This window comes from Myodes glareolus, chromosome 9 (genome assembly GCF_982192425.1).
Source record: "Myodes glareolus chromosome 9, mMyoGla1.1, whole genome shotgun sequence".
Lineage (NCBI taxonomy): Eukaryota > Metazoa > Chordata > Mammalia > Rodentia > Cricetidae > Myodes > Myodes glareolus.
The window spans coordinates 71,322,819-71,337,534 of NC_142034.1; the positions used below are offsets into that span (position 1 = coordinate 71,322,819).

At 40.3% G+C, this 14,716-nt stretch overlaps 1 protein-coding gene across 1 annotated transcript in view; it reads left to right on the plus strand.

The window, feature by feature from the left end:
* Hspa4 (heat shock protein family A (Hsp70) member 4) overlaps nt 1-14,716 on the plus strand; it is a 46,632-nt gene that overhangs the window by 17,011 nt on the left and 14,905 nt on the right. Inside the window, exons 4-8 of the mRNA XM_048437643.3 lie at nt 2,115-2,237; nt 4,630-4,729; nt 5,035-5,168; nt 7,528-7,772; nt 14,625-14,701. Of these exons, the coding sequence (XP_048293600.1) occupies nt 2,115-2,237; nt 4,630-4,729; nt 5,035-5,168; nt 7,528-7,772; nt 14,625-14,701 (679 nt within the window). The remainder of the gene's footprint in view (nt 1-2,114; nt 2,238-4,629; nt 4,730-5,034; nt 5,169-7,527; nt 7,773-14,624; nt 14,702-14,716) is intronic.

The following is a 14,716-nucleotide window of genomic DNA, read 5'->3' on the forward strand; positions in this document are numbered from 1 at the left end:
ACTCATTTCTCCAGACCCTGCAATGAAAATGTTTAAGAACATTTGCTGATAAAAACTAGTATCTTTGATTTTGATAGTTTGGGAGATGGTGGTGGTCGGTCCTGTTCTCTGTATTCAAGGCCTGGGGAGTGATGTTATTTTGATTACTTCTGTTTGTGGTGTTCACAACGGGAGCTGTCTTTCCAAGGCGATGTTAGAGAACACTTGTGGATGAGCAGGCCAAAGAATAACTTCAAAGTCTTTAGCCTGGAACATGGTTGTAGTCTCGGCAGTAGGACTGAAGCTGCAAAGAAATGTTTTATGGAAGAGTGAGTTTGATCTTTATCTGTGAGACATGTACAGAAGAATTTTTGTGGCGTAGTAGTGACCCTATCACACAACACTAAGAGGTTGGGATTTGGGGTGGGTAGTGTACCTACAGTTACAGTCAGGGAGTAAAAGGAATCTAGGCGAGTGAGCTTCAGAGCTGGTATTTGATAGGGTTTTTTTGGTTTTTTTTTTTTTTTTTTTTGGTGATAAAGTTTTATTCTGTAGCCTAGGCTAGCCTTGAATTCACCTGCCTTGGCCTCCTTAGTAGGGATTACAGGTGTTAGCCATCGTCCTCAGTTATTTGAGACCATACTGGTCGTATGAATTATGAACTAAGAATTATGAGATTCTTACTGACTCACATGGGACTGGGGGTATAACTCAGTAGTAGACCAATTTATGAGGTCTAGATCTAATCCTAGTACCATTAAAAACAAAACAACACCTAATAGTGAGAAGTGTGCGAACAGTATGGTTTGACAGTGTAGCTGAGAATTCAAATTAGAGCGAGGATTCTCTGAAAGAATAATCAGTCATGGCTGGAGAGATGGCTCAAAGGTTAAGAGCACTAAGCACTCCAGAGGACCTTAGTTCAATTCCCAGCAACCACATGGTGGCTCACAATCATCTGTAATGAAATCTGGTGCCCTCTTCTGGTTTGTGGGCATACATGCCAGCAGCACATTTTATGCATAGTAAATAAATAAATCTTAAAAAAAAATAGAAAAAGAATAATCAATCACCAGGTGGTTTAGTGTGGAAAGGTGCTGTAACCGAGACTGACAGTGTTATGAACTAAACCTGAAAGTTGTCCTCTGGGTGACCTCTTGATACACGCAGTGTCACGTACCCACCCCTCCTAAATAAATAAATGTGATTAAAAATGATGACTAGGCTTATGTAAGGTATCTGTGGCAGTAATCTCAGAGTTTGAATGGTTCACTAAGGGATGAGGCTGGAATGCAGCAGAGGAAAAGGAGAAAAGGGTTTGTAAGGAAATGGGAACTTGTTAAAGGCAAGAAACAGGACAAATGTGACATAGAGAGGAGGAAGACGACTTGGGAACTGGTTCATGTAGACAAAAAGCATAGGAACTGACCCAGAGCCAAGCAGAAAATCAGTAGGTGGGGCAGATTACAAATGGGCTCAGGAAAGGTGTCTACCCTTGTCTCTTTCGTGACATAAAGTGAGCAATTGGCAGCTTCTGCATTGAGTTAGATCGAATTGAGGGAAGTGAGGAGATGGGTTATTCAGATAAGCTCCTCTCCAAGTTGAGAGACAACCTGTTTTGGATGTTATCTGCTGGGTGGGGCTAACGTTGTGGGGGGGGGAGGATGGGTTATCCTGCAATGCTTGAACACGCCATTCTTTGAAGGGTTATAGACTTTATCCAGGGCAGGACTTTGTCATGAAATGCTTTCTGAGACTTGGTCAACATTTATTCTTTAACCCAACAAGCCTTATTGTGGCTGTGTAGGTTCTGGGGCATAATGATCTCAAAACCACTTGTGTCCTGGTTAGGGAGATGAATAATGTAGACTCATCTATACAGTCCACAGACCTCTTAGTATGCCAGGTCCTTTTATGGCAGGACAGGATGATTTGCTTCTGGCTCAGATAATTGCATCAAGGTTTGCTTTAGGTTGTGGTCGTCTTTCATGAAGTTTGGAAAGTAAGGTAAGCAAAAAAGTGACTTTGAAGGTAGCTCTTAGTAAAGATAGCATTCTCTAGTCCCTTCTTGAGGCACTATTCTGTTGATTAGAGCATACAGTGGACTAAAATTGGATTCTTTTGTCTTCTTGCAGGTTACATATATGGAGGAAGAGCGGAATTTTACCACTGAGCAAGTAACTGCTATGCTTTTATCTAAATTGAAGGAGACAGCAGAAAGTGTTCTTAAGAAGCCTGTGGTAGATTGTGTTGTTTCGGTGAGTATGTCTCTGGTTTTAGGGAGCTGCCTTAAGCAGGGAGAAGAAAGCTGTTAATTACAAGTAAAAATTGTTCCTGTGTCATGTTGTAGTGGTAATTTTGAGAAGTTACTATTTTTGAGGCAGGATCCCGTTTTGGTCTCCTATGTGTTGGGATTGCAGTGATACTGTGCTCAGAAACCTGGGGTTCATTTTCTTTGTTTTCTATTTTTGGAGACAGGATCTTACTGTGTAGTCTGGGCTGGCCTGGGAGTTTGCTGTGTAGACTAGGCTGGTCTTGTACTTGGTTGCTATTTAACTTGATGTATCTCTTGACCTGTGCCTCATGACTGTGCTGCAATTCCAGTCGTGACCCAGCTTGCCTGGCTAAAAGGAAAGAGATCATCGTCATCCTACCCACTCATCTCACCTGAGCCAACTCAGGGCCTCTTGTACCTATTTAGCTCTTGTCTGTCCTTCAAGCCTCACTTGAAAACCCCACTTTTCTCTTTATTTTTTTCAGTACCTAGTATATTGCTTAGGGACAGGGTAGCTACTTTATTGAATGAGTTGAATGTTGGATGTAAATGTTTGCCTCTCCTGTCTGTATCTAGTACTAAAAACACTTATCTTCTGCGTGTCCTTGTTTAAATGGGAGCCTGGCTACTCGTAGTCTTGTGTGTTGTATGGTGGATCTAGAGGCTGTTGAAGTGTGGTTCTCTATATGCCTTTGCCATGTAGTGCCCTCATTCTGCCATTGTTTTCTTACTGTCCTAATTAGGACTAACACACGATCAAAAGCAACTTGTATGAAAGGGTTTAATTGGTTTATGCTTCCACATCACTTTTGATATTTGAAGGAAGTCAGGGCAGGAACCTGGAGATAGCGGATTGCAGAGGCCACGGAAGAGCCAGTAAGGCTTGCTCCTCATGACTTGTACTACCTGCTTTGTTGTAGAGCACCGGACCACCAGCCCAGTGGTGGCCCAACCCACAATGACCTAGACCTTTCCCCATCAATTGTTAATAAAGAAAATGCCTCATAGGCTTGCCTACAGCTTCATCTGATGGAAGCATTTTCTTAGTTGAGGCTCCCTACTCTCAGATGACTTACATGTATCAAGTTGACATAAAACTGTCCACCCCACTAATGTTTTAGCTCTTTGTCTATTTTGTCTTAATGGGTTTTTTGATGGCAAAGCGGAGCTGTTAGGTGCACTTTTCAATTAATTATGGATAGTAGTTGTGCTCAACATTCTGGGGATTGGAAGAATAGAAAGGCTGTGAGGAGCCCATGTGAAGTTGATTGCTTAGTGTAGCAGTTTTTCAGCATGTGGGTCACAGCTCCTTTGAGGGGGTCTGAGGCTCTTCCATAGGGGTGCTAGATCAGATGTCATTTATATATTACTATTCATAGCAGTAGTAAAATTAGTTATGAAGTAGCAGTGAATATAATCTTATGGTTGGGGGTCGCCACAATATGAACTATATTAAGGGGTCACATCACTAGGAAGGTTGAGACCCACTGGCTGAGTATGGATTACTGTGCATTCCATTGGTCTCCCAAACTTACTTCTTTCCTTTGAGAAATGCTGAAATAATATTTCTATGAAATAGTGTGATGTCTAAATGGCTTTTTTTTTTTTCATTTTGAGGGGTTAGGTTATTTTAAAAGATGGTTTTCTAAGTCTTACTTAAAAGTCCTAAGACCGCCCGGTGGTGGTGGTGGTGCACGCCTTTAATCCCAGCACTCGGGAGACAGAGGCAGGTGGATCTCTGTGAGTTCGAGACTAGCCTGGTCTACAGAGCTAGTTCCAGGACAGGCTCCAAAGCTACAGAGAAACCTTGTCTCGAAAAACAAAAACAAAAAAAAGTTCTTAAGACCTCACCGAGTTTGAGTGATGTGCTGGGAGAATTCGGCAGTGAACGGACACTGCAATAAACAGAGGGAGAAGGTAATGGAGCAGCTGGTGATGGGAATGAGGCACAGGTGCATGAGGTGTGAGAGCATTGTGACACATTTCTCCATCCAAAAAATGTGGCCTGGGTCTAGAATTATTTTGAGTTTGGTTCCACAAGTATGGTTCCACCCAGCATGTACAGCATTCTGTACTTCAGGACAGCAGGTAGTCAGCACAAATTATGTTGCTTGTATAAGTAATTTAGTACAGTCAGCTATTTTTAATTGGTTAAGAGGAAAATTCCATCAATTTATTTTTAAATTATCTTTTTGAGGCAGGGTCTGTTTAGTTCAGGTTAGCTTTGAACATATTGGCGTCAGCCTCTTAAGTGCTAGGATTACACGTATACCCCTCCACAATTAGCACTAGGGAACCTATTAATCTAGTTCCTGAATGTCAGGCAAGGACCAACTTTATACAGGCCTTTGTAAAGAGTATGGTTTCTATTGTAGGTTCCTTGTTTCTATACTGATGCAGAACGCCGGTCAGTGATGGATGCCACACAGATTGCTGGTCTAAATTGCCTGCGGTTAATGAATGAAACAACTGCAGGTAAGAGTGATTAATGAATGAAACAGTGCAGTTAAGAGGGATTAATGAATGAAATAGCTGCAAGATTACTTTTGTTACTCTGCTCTTGGACTTGTTAAATATTGAAGCTGGGTAACATTGAATGCTGTGATAGTCTACATGAATAAATATTCTGTACTTATAAAGAATTTGATTCTGTCTCGCAACACAATACACAGTATAGCTGGTTTCTGAGATTAAAAAAACCTGTTTTTTAAAATTAATTAAATGAATTTTAGCATTTAGGAGATACTGTATTGAACTTAATTTTTCTCTCTCTTGTGTAGTTGCCCTTGCATATGGAATCTATAAACAAGATCTTCCTGCCTTAGAGGAGAAACCAAGAAATGTAGTTTTTGTAGACATGGGACATTCTGCCTATCAAGTTTCTGTATGTGCATTTAATAGAGGAAAACTGAAAGTAAGTATTTTTCCAAAGGGAAAATATGATTACAAACTTTTAAGTGACAAATTAGTTAGGGTTTTTTTTTTTTTAAACAACCAATGGAAACTTGTGGAGCCACCTGAGCTGGAACTCAGATATTATGGTGGGAGTGGAGGTTGTGGGTCGAAATAAATTGTACCCAGAGTTGTTATGGAGTGAATTACAGGACATGGACTTTGAGTGAGGTTCCTATGTTCGAGTTCTGATTTTCCCACTTGTACTCTGCAAAACAGCACATCCTGGGTGGACTTCTTCAGAGAGCCTTCCTCAGCTCTCTCGGTGAATTGAGGGGTTGAAAGGATGTGTAAAGTGCTCTTAAGATTTGGAGAGTTCTAGAAAGGATGGACCGGCACCAGACTAGGACAGTGGGTTTCTGGAGCACTTAAACTAAAGCACTCTTCTGCTGAGTTGTAGAGCTGTGGAGAGGCAAGGGCTGCCACAGCGCACATGTCTGTAAAAGACTAACTGTCCCTCTGGCTAGGTTACTTTGTTTTACTAATGCCTGTTTAGTTACTTGAGATATGTTTCAAGGTTCCTGGTGCCAAGGTTTAAATTTGCCCCCCAAATCTTGTGGGCGTAGTAGGAGGTACTAATGTGAAATATTTAGTTTTGGAGCATATTTTTGGGTTCTAATTCATTGTACTGTATTTTGAATAATAAACTTGATTCTGCTTTTCTTTTTCATCTATATTCTAGTTGTTTTAGATTATCAAACATTAATTAGGAAATGAATATTTATGAGGTTTATAGCCAAATTATGGGTCAGGTATAATTCTCAATGTTCATATAATATTTTAGGCTGGGTGTGGTGGCTCATGACTAATCCTAGCCCATGGGAAGCAAAGACTGGTGTATCATACTTAAGACCAGGAATTTGGGTCAAGATCTCACTTTGGCTGAGGCTGGTCATAAACTCAGCAAGCATTCTGCCTGAGCCCGGAGTTCTGGGATTGCAGATGGGCACCTGTACCCCTGATTTTTATCTTAACTTGAGTTGAGGATTGAGCCTAGGGCCTCAAGCTTGATTAACTAAGCAAGTATTCCACCACTGAGCTACATCTTTCGCCTACGTCGCAGAGAAGAAAACAGAACTGGAATTGCTGTAGTCAAACCTATGTCCAATTTTTCAGTTAACTTATTAAGAAAATTTCTTACTGACATGTAGTGTTTATTACAGAGGTTTTATTTTAGCTGGATGGTGATAAATGCTTTTAATGCCAGTACTTGGCAAGCAGAGGCAGGTGGATCTCTGCGTTTCAGGCCAGTCGGGTTGGTTGGGCTACAAAGCAAGTTCAGGACAGTCAGAAATGCATAGAGACTATCTTGAAAAACAAAACAAAAAACGTTATATTTTATAGGTTTTGCTCCTTCACAAAAATGTTGTCACTTAGCTAGCTTGTCATCTCTTACTGGATCTGCTTTGGGTTTCATACTTAAGAATTCCGCTATACATTTGGAAAGGTGTCGGTGCAACTGTGCCATACTTACTGTGGCTCAGAGAAACATGGTTGTGCTTAAGATTTCTGCAGCTTTCTGCTAGTGAACTGATTAGAGCTTCACTGTTTTGCCAGTAGCTTTTTTGGGCCAGGAGTTGGTACATATATTTGACCTTGATTGTGAAACTCCTGTTGAGTCAGGTTGGTGGGGAGTGGTGGAGATGTGCAGTAGTTTCTAACAGGGTAGGAGTTAGTGATCTGAAGATGGTCTCTCTCCTTCTGCAGCTTTCCCATAATGTGTAGAGAGTATTTTTTTAAAAATATTTTATTTTCATGTGAATTGATGTTTTTGTCATGGTTGTTGGGGTCCCCTGAAAGAAACTGGTGTTACAGACAAGTGTGAGCTGCTGTGTGCATGCTTAGACTTGAACCCAGGTCAACTAGTGCTCTTAACCCCTGAGCTCCAACCTCAGTAGTTATTTTTGCTCCTGCTGTATTTGAGGCTGATCTGGAGCTCTCCTACATAGGCTTGTGGCAGTCATCTTGTCTTCAGCCTCTGGAGGAGAGCTCATTAGTGAAGTGAGCCATACTCATTTCAAAATGTTTTCATGGTCTCGCCGGTCTCTCTCTCTCTCTCTCTCTCTCTCTCTGTGTGTGTGTGTGTGTGTGTGTGTGTCTGTTTATTTTTATTTATTTCTTTCCCTCAAAGAAAAAAGTTTATTTAGTACATTTTCAGGCTGCTGGGCTGCCTGTTTCATAATCTAATATTAACAGGGATTATGCACTAGATCCTTAATTTCAGCCTTGATAAACACACTTCTGGCCTTTTAAGAAATGAGTATGCATCGTGATAAACTTTAAAATTGGTTAACTGTTGGATTATCTTTTTTCCTCTGAAGGTTTTGGCGACAGCTTTTGACACAACACTGGGAGGCAGAAAATTTGATGAGGTGTTAGTAAATCACTTCTGTGAAGAATTTGGAAAGAAGTACAAGCTAGACATAAAATCTAAAGTTCGTGCTTTATTACGACTGTCTCAAGAGTGTGAGAAACTCAAGAAATTGATGAGTGCGAATGCTTCAGACCTCCCTTTGAGCATTGAATGTTTTATGAATGATATTGATGTATCCGGAACTATGAATAGGTAACCATATTACTACTTCTTCTTTTCCCTCCCCTCCCTCACCCCCCCCCCCCCCCCCAGGGTTTCTCTGTGTAGCTTTTGGCCTGGAACTCACTTGTAGACCAGGATGGTTTCGAACTCACAAGATCTGCCTGCCGCTGCCTCCCAAGTGTTGGGATTAAAAGACTTAAGCTACCACCACCTTGTCTCCATATTAATTCTTAATGTTAAATGAATTGTGAGCTTCCATTTTGTTTAACTGATGATTGAAATCATGGTGGTTAGTGTGTTAAAAATTGTAGGTCATCTGGAACCGAGTTTTTATGGAAAGGTTGGATCTGGTAGTTCTAGTAATGGTTTTGGTAATTCAGATGTTCCTGAAAATTACTAGTTAACAACTTAAGTACGTATTACGTACAAATTACTAGTTTTCATTAAACTACTGAACCATACTTTAATGCTTAAATAGGATAAATTCATTTTAGGCACCAATTAAAATAGTCGGTTTGAGTGGTTCAGGATCACTGGAGGGCAGTAGCCCTTTTTATATAATACTGCAAGAATTCTGGGGATTTGACATTTAATGTTATTTCAGAAACACTCTGTTATTGTTGCTTGATTGTGTTGCTTGGATGAGGGAGTGAGATGTTCTTTTGGCCGTGAAATCCATTGGTAGAATTCAGGCAGGACTGATGGCTTGTTTGGGGAAGTGAGCCTTAGTGACCCTTAAAAAATTTGAGATGGTATTTATTGTTGACCAGTGTCCAAGTTTGTCCTTGCTTACCCTTTTCTCCTGCTTGGAAATTTCTGCATGTGGAGTCTCTCCTCTATTCCCCCACCCCCACCCCCAGTGGTGAGTGAATGTGTGTGTGGGGGGACTAAGATTTGATGGCCAGTGTGTTCCAGATATTTGTTATAGTCAAGTGCTGTTTATAAGAGTTAAGTAGATAGATGTGTGTATTTAGAATCTGATTTGACTTTATGCTATTTTTAAAATGTTAATTTTTATGTGCATGGGTGCTTTGCTTGCATATGTGTCTGTGGACCACGTACATAATTGGTTCCTGTAGAGCCCAGACGAGTGTGTCGTGTGTCGAATTTCTGGTAATAGAATTTAAGATAGTATGAACCACATTATGGGTGCTCGGAATTTAACTTGGGTCTTCTGGAAGAGTGGCCAGTGTTTTTATAGCTGCTGGACCATCTATCTCTAGCCCTGAATTGCTGCTTTGTTGTTAAAAAACAGATTGTTCTCCAAAACCACCCACCTCCCAAAAAAAGTTTTTTAAAAAAGGAAATGCAAGTTTTGTTGTATCTGCATGTGAGAAAACACAGACTATTTTGAACTCTTGTTTTTTTTTGTTTTTTAAAAGACGGTTTCTCTGTGAAACAGTCCTGGCTGTCCTGGAACTCATTCTGTAGATCAGGCCGGCCTTGAACTCACAGAGATCACCTGCCTCTGCTCCCCAAGTGCTGGGATTAAAAATGTGTGCCATCACTGCCTGGCTAAGTTTGACTATTACAGCTTTCAGTTTTTAGCCTTGAGAGTTGACTACCTATTTTTGAAATGAATGAGATTAGATTACTTTGAATGTGACAATATATCCGCTGAAATGATTTTGTCATCGATAATTAGTTTTTAAAAATGCGGTAAAGGCCAGAGGGTGTGGCTCAGTTGGTAGAGTACTTGGTTAGCATTCCTAAAACCCTGGGTCCAAATACCAGCACCAGAAGTTCAAGATCAGGCTAGAGAAATAACTCAAAATAACGGTGACTGCTCTCAAGCCTTGTGACCTGAGTTCAATCCCCAGGATCCATGTGAAGGAAGGAGAGAACCTCCACTCCACAGGGGTGCCACCATAAATATAAACACATCCAAACACATACACTCACTCACTAAAAGACAATAAAAACGTCAAGGTCATCCTTAGCTACCTAGTTTGAGGCCAGTTTAGTTTCCATAAGACATTGCTATCCTGAGAACCTGTTATTTCCTTGAGACAGGCGGATTTGCTGCACAGGGTAGGAATGTGAAGGTGTTCCTTCATATAGTCATATTTCTGGGTGGGTGTGATATCTTAGTGTTAAGACAGCCAGCTGCTTGAATGTGTACAATCAAATGAGGTTGAGACCAGCCATGTAAGATCCCATCTGAAAAAAGAAGTTAATGTAGAAGCACTTAAGTGACTAGTTAGTGATATTTAGCACATGCTGTTTTTTGAAGCACCACTTGTTGTAATAATGGCAACAGTCACTCTCCCAGAGCCTGAAGCTGTGCATTGGGGTGCACACCTTTAATCATACCACTTGGGGAGACAGAGGCAGGTGGACTGCTGTGAGTTCAAGACCAGTCTGGTCTACAGAGTTAGTTTTAGGACAGCTAGGCTTCACAAAGGAACCCTGTCTCACCTCCCTTTCCACCTACCAAAAAAAGATTTCTAGGCCATGTAAGCAGTTCTTGGTTCTGTTTCAGATTACATCTGCATTCTCTATGCATCACAGCAGTGGATTGTGTATGGCTGTGTGTGTTGCATGATAGTTCAGAGGTTCATTCCTGAGGAAGTGTGCATCAGTTCATCATTGTCTCTTCTGGCAGTGGTGTATCCACCAGTTCATGTGCGTTCACATAATGCAACACTTACAAATTGTGGTGTGAGGAGCAAGTTGGTCTTTTGTGAACAGGTGCTTTTTGGTTCTTTGAGATGTATGTACACCTAGGAGTGGAATTGTTTGCTTATGTGACAGCTCTTAAAAACCCTTTTTAAAAAAAAGCACAAAAACGTAGCAAAGCATTATGTTCTTCAGTATACAGGCCACTTTTGGGAGCCATCTGCAAAACCTCCAGCTCTAATTTAATTGTTCTTAAAATAAGTTTTTAAAGACAGGATTTCTTTGTCTGACAGCCCTAGCTGTCATGGAACTTGCTTTGTATACCAGGCTGGCCTCGAACTCAAAGTGATCCACCTGCTTCTGCCTCCCAAATGCTGGGGTTAAAGGCATGTGCCACTACTGCCTGGCTAAATTAAGCTTTCTTGAGTTCAGTGTTTTCCAGCTTCCCTTTTCTTGGGGAACCTTGCCTGTCTGGGATGTAACATTCTCTGTTCTCTTTTGAGTACTCTGGGGCGTTACTACTGGCTTGTTTTGCTCTAAACACATAGTGGTTAGTTTTATTCATTTATAATTTGTTTTCACTCTCTTGTGGGGTTTTTTTTTTTTGCTTCTGGTAGACTTTATATACACTCACTATTATATCATTTAAATGTACAGGTCAGTGTTTTTATGCATGTTCATAAGCTGTTCAGTCATGACCACTGTCTAATTAGTAGAATGTTTTTTGTCATTCTCCAAAAGAGGAAGAAACTCTGTCACAGTGGCAATCACTGTGAGTTCCTTCCAATACTGTCTTTGTGGATTTTCTTACGCCTTTGTGTATTTTTAGTTGAAATAAGTTTTTCCAGGGCTGGAGAGAGGGCTCAAAGGCTAAGGGTACTGTTCCATTGTCCTGAGTTCAATTCCCAGTAACCACATGGTGCCTCGGAACCGTCCAGAATGAGATCTGGTGTCCTCTGCCGGCATGCAGGCATACACGCTGACTGAACACTGTATACATAATAAATCTTTAATTTTTAAAAAGTATTTCTAGGCCATTTTTTCAGTTTTTGTTCAAGATGCTTTTCCTTTTGTAGAACAGTTGTCAGTTCTAGTGATGGTTGACTTGGAACTCATTGTAATGCAATCTGGTCTTCTGGTATTACTTATACTGGTATTACATCCTGGCCATTTCTTTGTGTGTTTGTGTGTGTTTTGAGACAGGGTTTCCCTGTGTAGCTCTGACTAGAGTTCTAGAACTCTCTCTGTAGACCATGCTGGCCTTGAACTAAAATCTGCCTGCCTCTGCCTCTGGAGCATTGAGATTTAAAGCATGCATCACCACCACCTGGTGTGCTTTTTTTATTATTATTTATTTTTATTTAAAAATTTTTTGAGGCATGTTATTGTGTATCTTAGGCTAACTGAGGATGACTTTGATCTCTTGCTTTTTTTTCATGTACTGCTTCCTGAATGCTAGGATTTCAGGCATGTGCCACCAATACCTGTTTGTTGTGGGCATGGAAGCCAGGCTAAAATAACACTGTACAACGAATTGTTTATAGTGGCTTTTCTTTTTTACTTTACTGCTATTTTCTTGCCCAGTTTGGATTTGGTTAGTTAGTTATCTATTTATTCATTCATTCATTTACTTATTTGTTTATGCTGTTTAAAAGTTTTGTTTTTTTTGTGTCTATTTGCGGGCTTGTATGTAGGCATAGCATAGACATTCCTGGTACAGCCATAGGTCAGAAAAGGGAGGATATTGGATGGTTATGAGCTACCATATGGAGCCTAGAAAAAAGAGCAACTTTAACCTCTGAACCACATCTCCAGTCCCACTTTAAGGGAGCCTTTAAGTTTTTGGTCCTATCAGAGGCCGTTTATACTCTTGCTGTAGAGTATGCAAACCCTTCCTAAGTTAAGCTGTTGTTTTCAAATGGCCTTTTTAGTTCTAGTTCTTCAGGGTTTTCCTAGCACCCCTCCCCACCCCTTCACCTATCTTTTTTTATAATGCTGATAGTGATTATAATTTGTAGTGGTTTGGGTTTATTTAGAATCGTTGTATACAAGTGCTTTTATAGTAGCAATATTTATGATGGGCCCAGAGTGGCAGCAGCCCACATAAATATCACCTGATGAATAAACAAAATGTGGCTTGGCTTATCACGTGGATTACTTTTTGGCAGTTTGAAATATGTAATGGAGCTAGAGAGATGGTTCAGTGATTACAAAAGAGCATGTGTTACTCTTGCACAAGCCCTGGGTTCAGTTCCCAACACCAGTGTGGTAGCTCACAACTTTATAACCCCAGTTAGAATGGATTCAACACCCTCTTCTGATCTGCGGTACATATATATACATGCAAGCAAAATACCTATACACATAAAATAAGTAAACCTAAAAAAAATCTTAAGATGGAGATAGAATAAATCATAGATGGCCCTGAAACATGCTAGTCACTTTGAATGAACTGAGCATTACATGCTTCTGTTATTATAAAATGTCTAGAATAGGCAAATCTATAAGGGTAGAAAGTATATTCACTATTTTCTTGGGCATATGTAAGATTGGAATGATAATAGGGCAGTGAGAAAAATTTGTATGTTCTCTCTTGGTATTTCAAGACAGGGTTTCTCTAACGGTCTTGGAACTAGCCTCAAACTCACAGATCCACCTGCCTCTTCCTCCCAAGTGCTGGGATTAAAGGCGTGCGCCACTACTGCCCAGCAAATTTATGTTTTCTTGATGGTTCTCATTGTAGCACAAGCTGATCTCAGATTTGCTATGTATACTAAAATGATTGATTGCAGTTTCATTTAGAGATGTAATTACAGGTATGCTCCACTTCACCTGGTTTATGGGGTACTAAGGAGCATAATGTATGCATATGTATGCATGTTACAGTATAATAGTAGAGGTCAGAAGAAACTTGTAGAATCAGTTCTCTCCATCCACCTTGACGTAGGTTCTGGGCATCAAACTCAGGTTCCTGGACTTTCGTGTGAAGTACGTACCTGGTTTTTTGTTTTGTTTTTAAAAACTTATTTTGATATTTTGCTTGTCTGCCCTTGTTTTTTATATATATATATTGAGAGAGAGAGACCCTTACTATAGCCCACACTGACCTAAATGGCAATTGTCTTGATGTAGTTTCTTTTCCAAGTGCTGGGATTAGAGGTGAGCCACCACGTCGAACAGTATAGTTTTTAAAAAGCAGCTGTCACTACAGTTCAGTTTTACAGTGAAGTTGTGAGAAATGGGGAGACACCCAGCATGGTGCTGAGGGAAAGAGCCTGCCAGAGAATGCTGTTCTCTCTGAAGCCAAGCGTGTGACGTGATGGAAAAGGCAGAGTTGCGGATGCATGGAGCCTGACATGGTGGGATATACTTACAATCTCAGCCCTCGGGCCTAGACAGAAAGATTGCTGTGACCTTGAGCCAAGTCTGGCTTGTAAAAATTGAAACTGTTTAAAAATCAAAACAATCAAGCAAACCAAAACACAAAAAAAAGTTTTTTAAAAAAATTCAAGATAACCAAAAACTAACCAAGCAAACAAAGAGCTGATGTTGTTGCCAAGGATTCTGAAGGACAAGAAGGAATGGGTCAGAGCAACTTGCCCTGTTGTCAGATCTTGTAGACAGCTGACAGAAACTTCTCTATGTCATTCCTCATTAATTTGAACACATGAAACTCATGTACAGGGTGCTGATAGAAGAACTGCTGGACGGGATGTGTATATATGGAAGTTCTCTTTTTCTCTAATTTTAACTGATCTCATAAAGAATAATTTTATGTATGTCAGTCATCTCTTTTCTTACCCAAGCTGACACTGAAGTGTTTTTTCTTCCCCTCTATTTGGCTTACCTCTGTCTAGTATTCCATATAGATGAAGTAATGTATGTCTTTGGTTTGGCTTCTGTCTAGCACAGCATTTTCAGGTCTAGCTTGTTGTATCATGCATCAGTTCTTTTTTGTTCCTGAGTACCATTGAAAGGCATTTGAATTGTTTTTGATTTCTGGCTTTTGTAAATCGTGTTGCCACTTTATGAACTTATATTTTAGCTCTACATGTGTGTGTACCTAGCATGGAATTGCAGTCATGTGGCAGTGCTGTGTTTAGCATTCCAAGCAAAAAGCCAAACTTGTGTTTGTTCTCTTTATATTGCCCAGGGCTGCGGTTTCCACATTCTTGCCAGTGCTTGTGATTACCTGATTTTTGATGATAGTTTTCTGTTCTACCCAAAATTGGAATGTGATTTAACCTATTGTTTCTTTAATAGAAGCAAATTTCTGGAGATGTGTGATGATCTCTTAGCAAGAGTGGAACCCCCACTTCGTAGTGTTTTAGAACAATCCAGTAAGTATTTTTGCC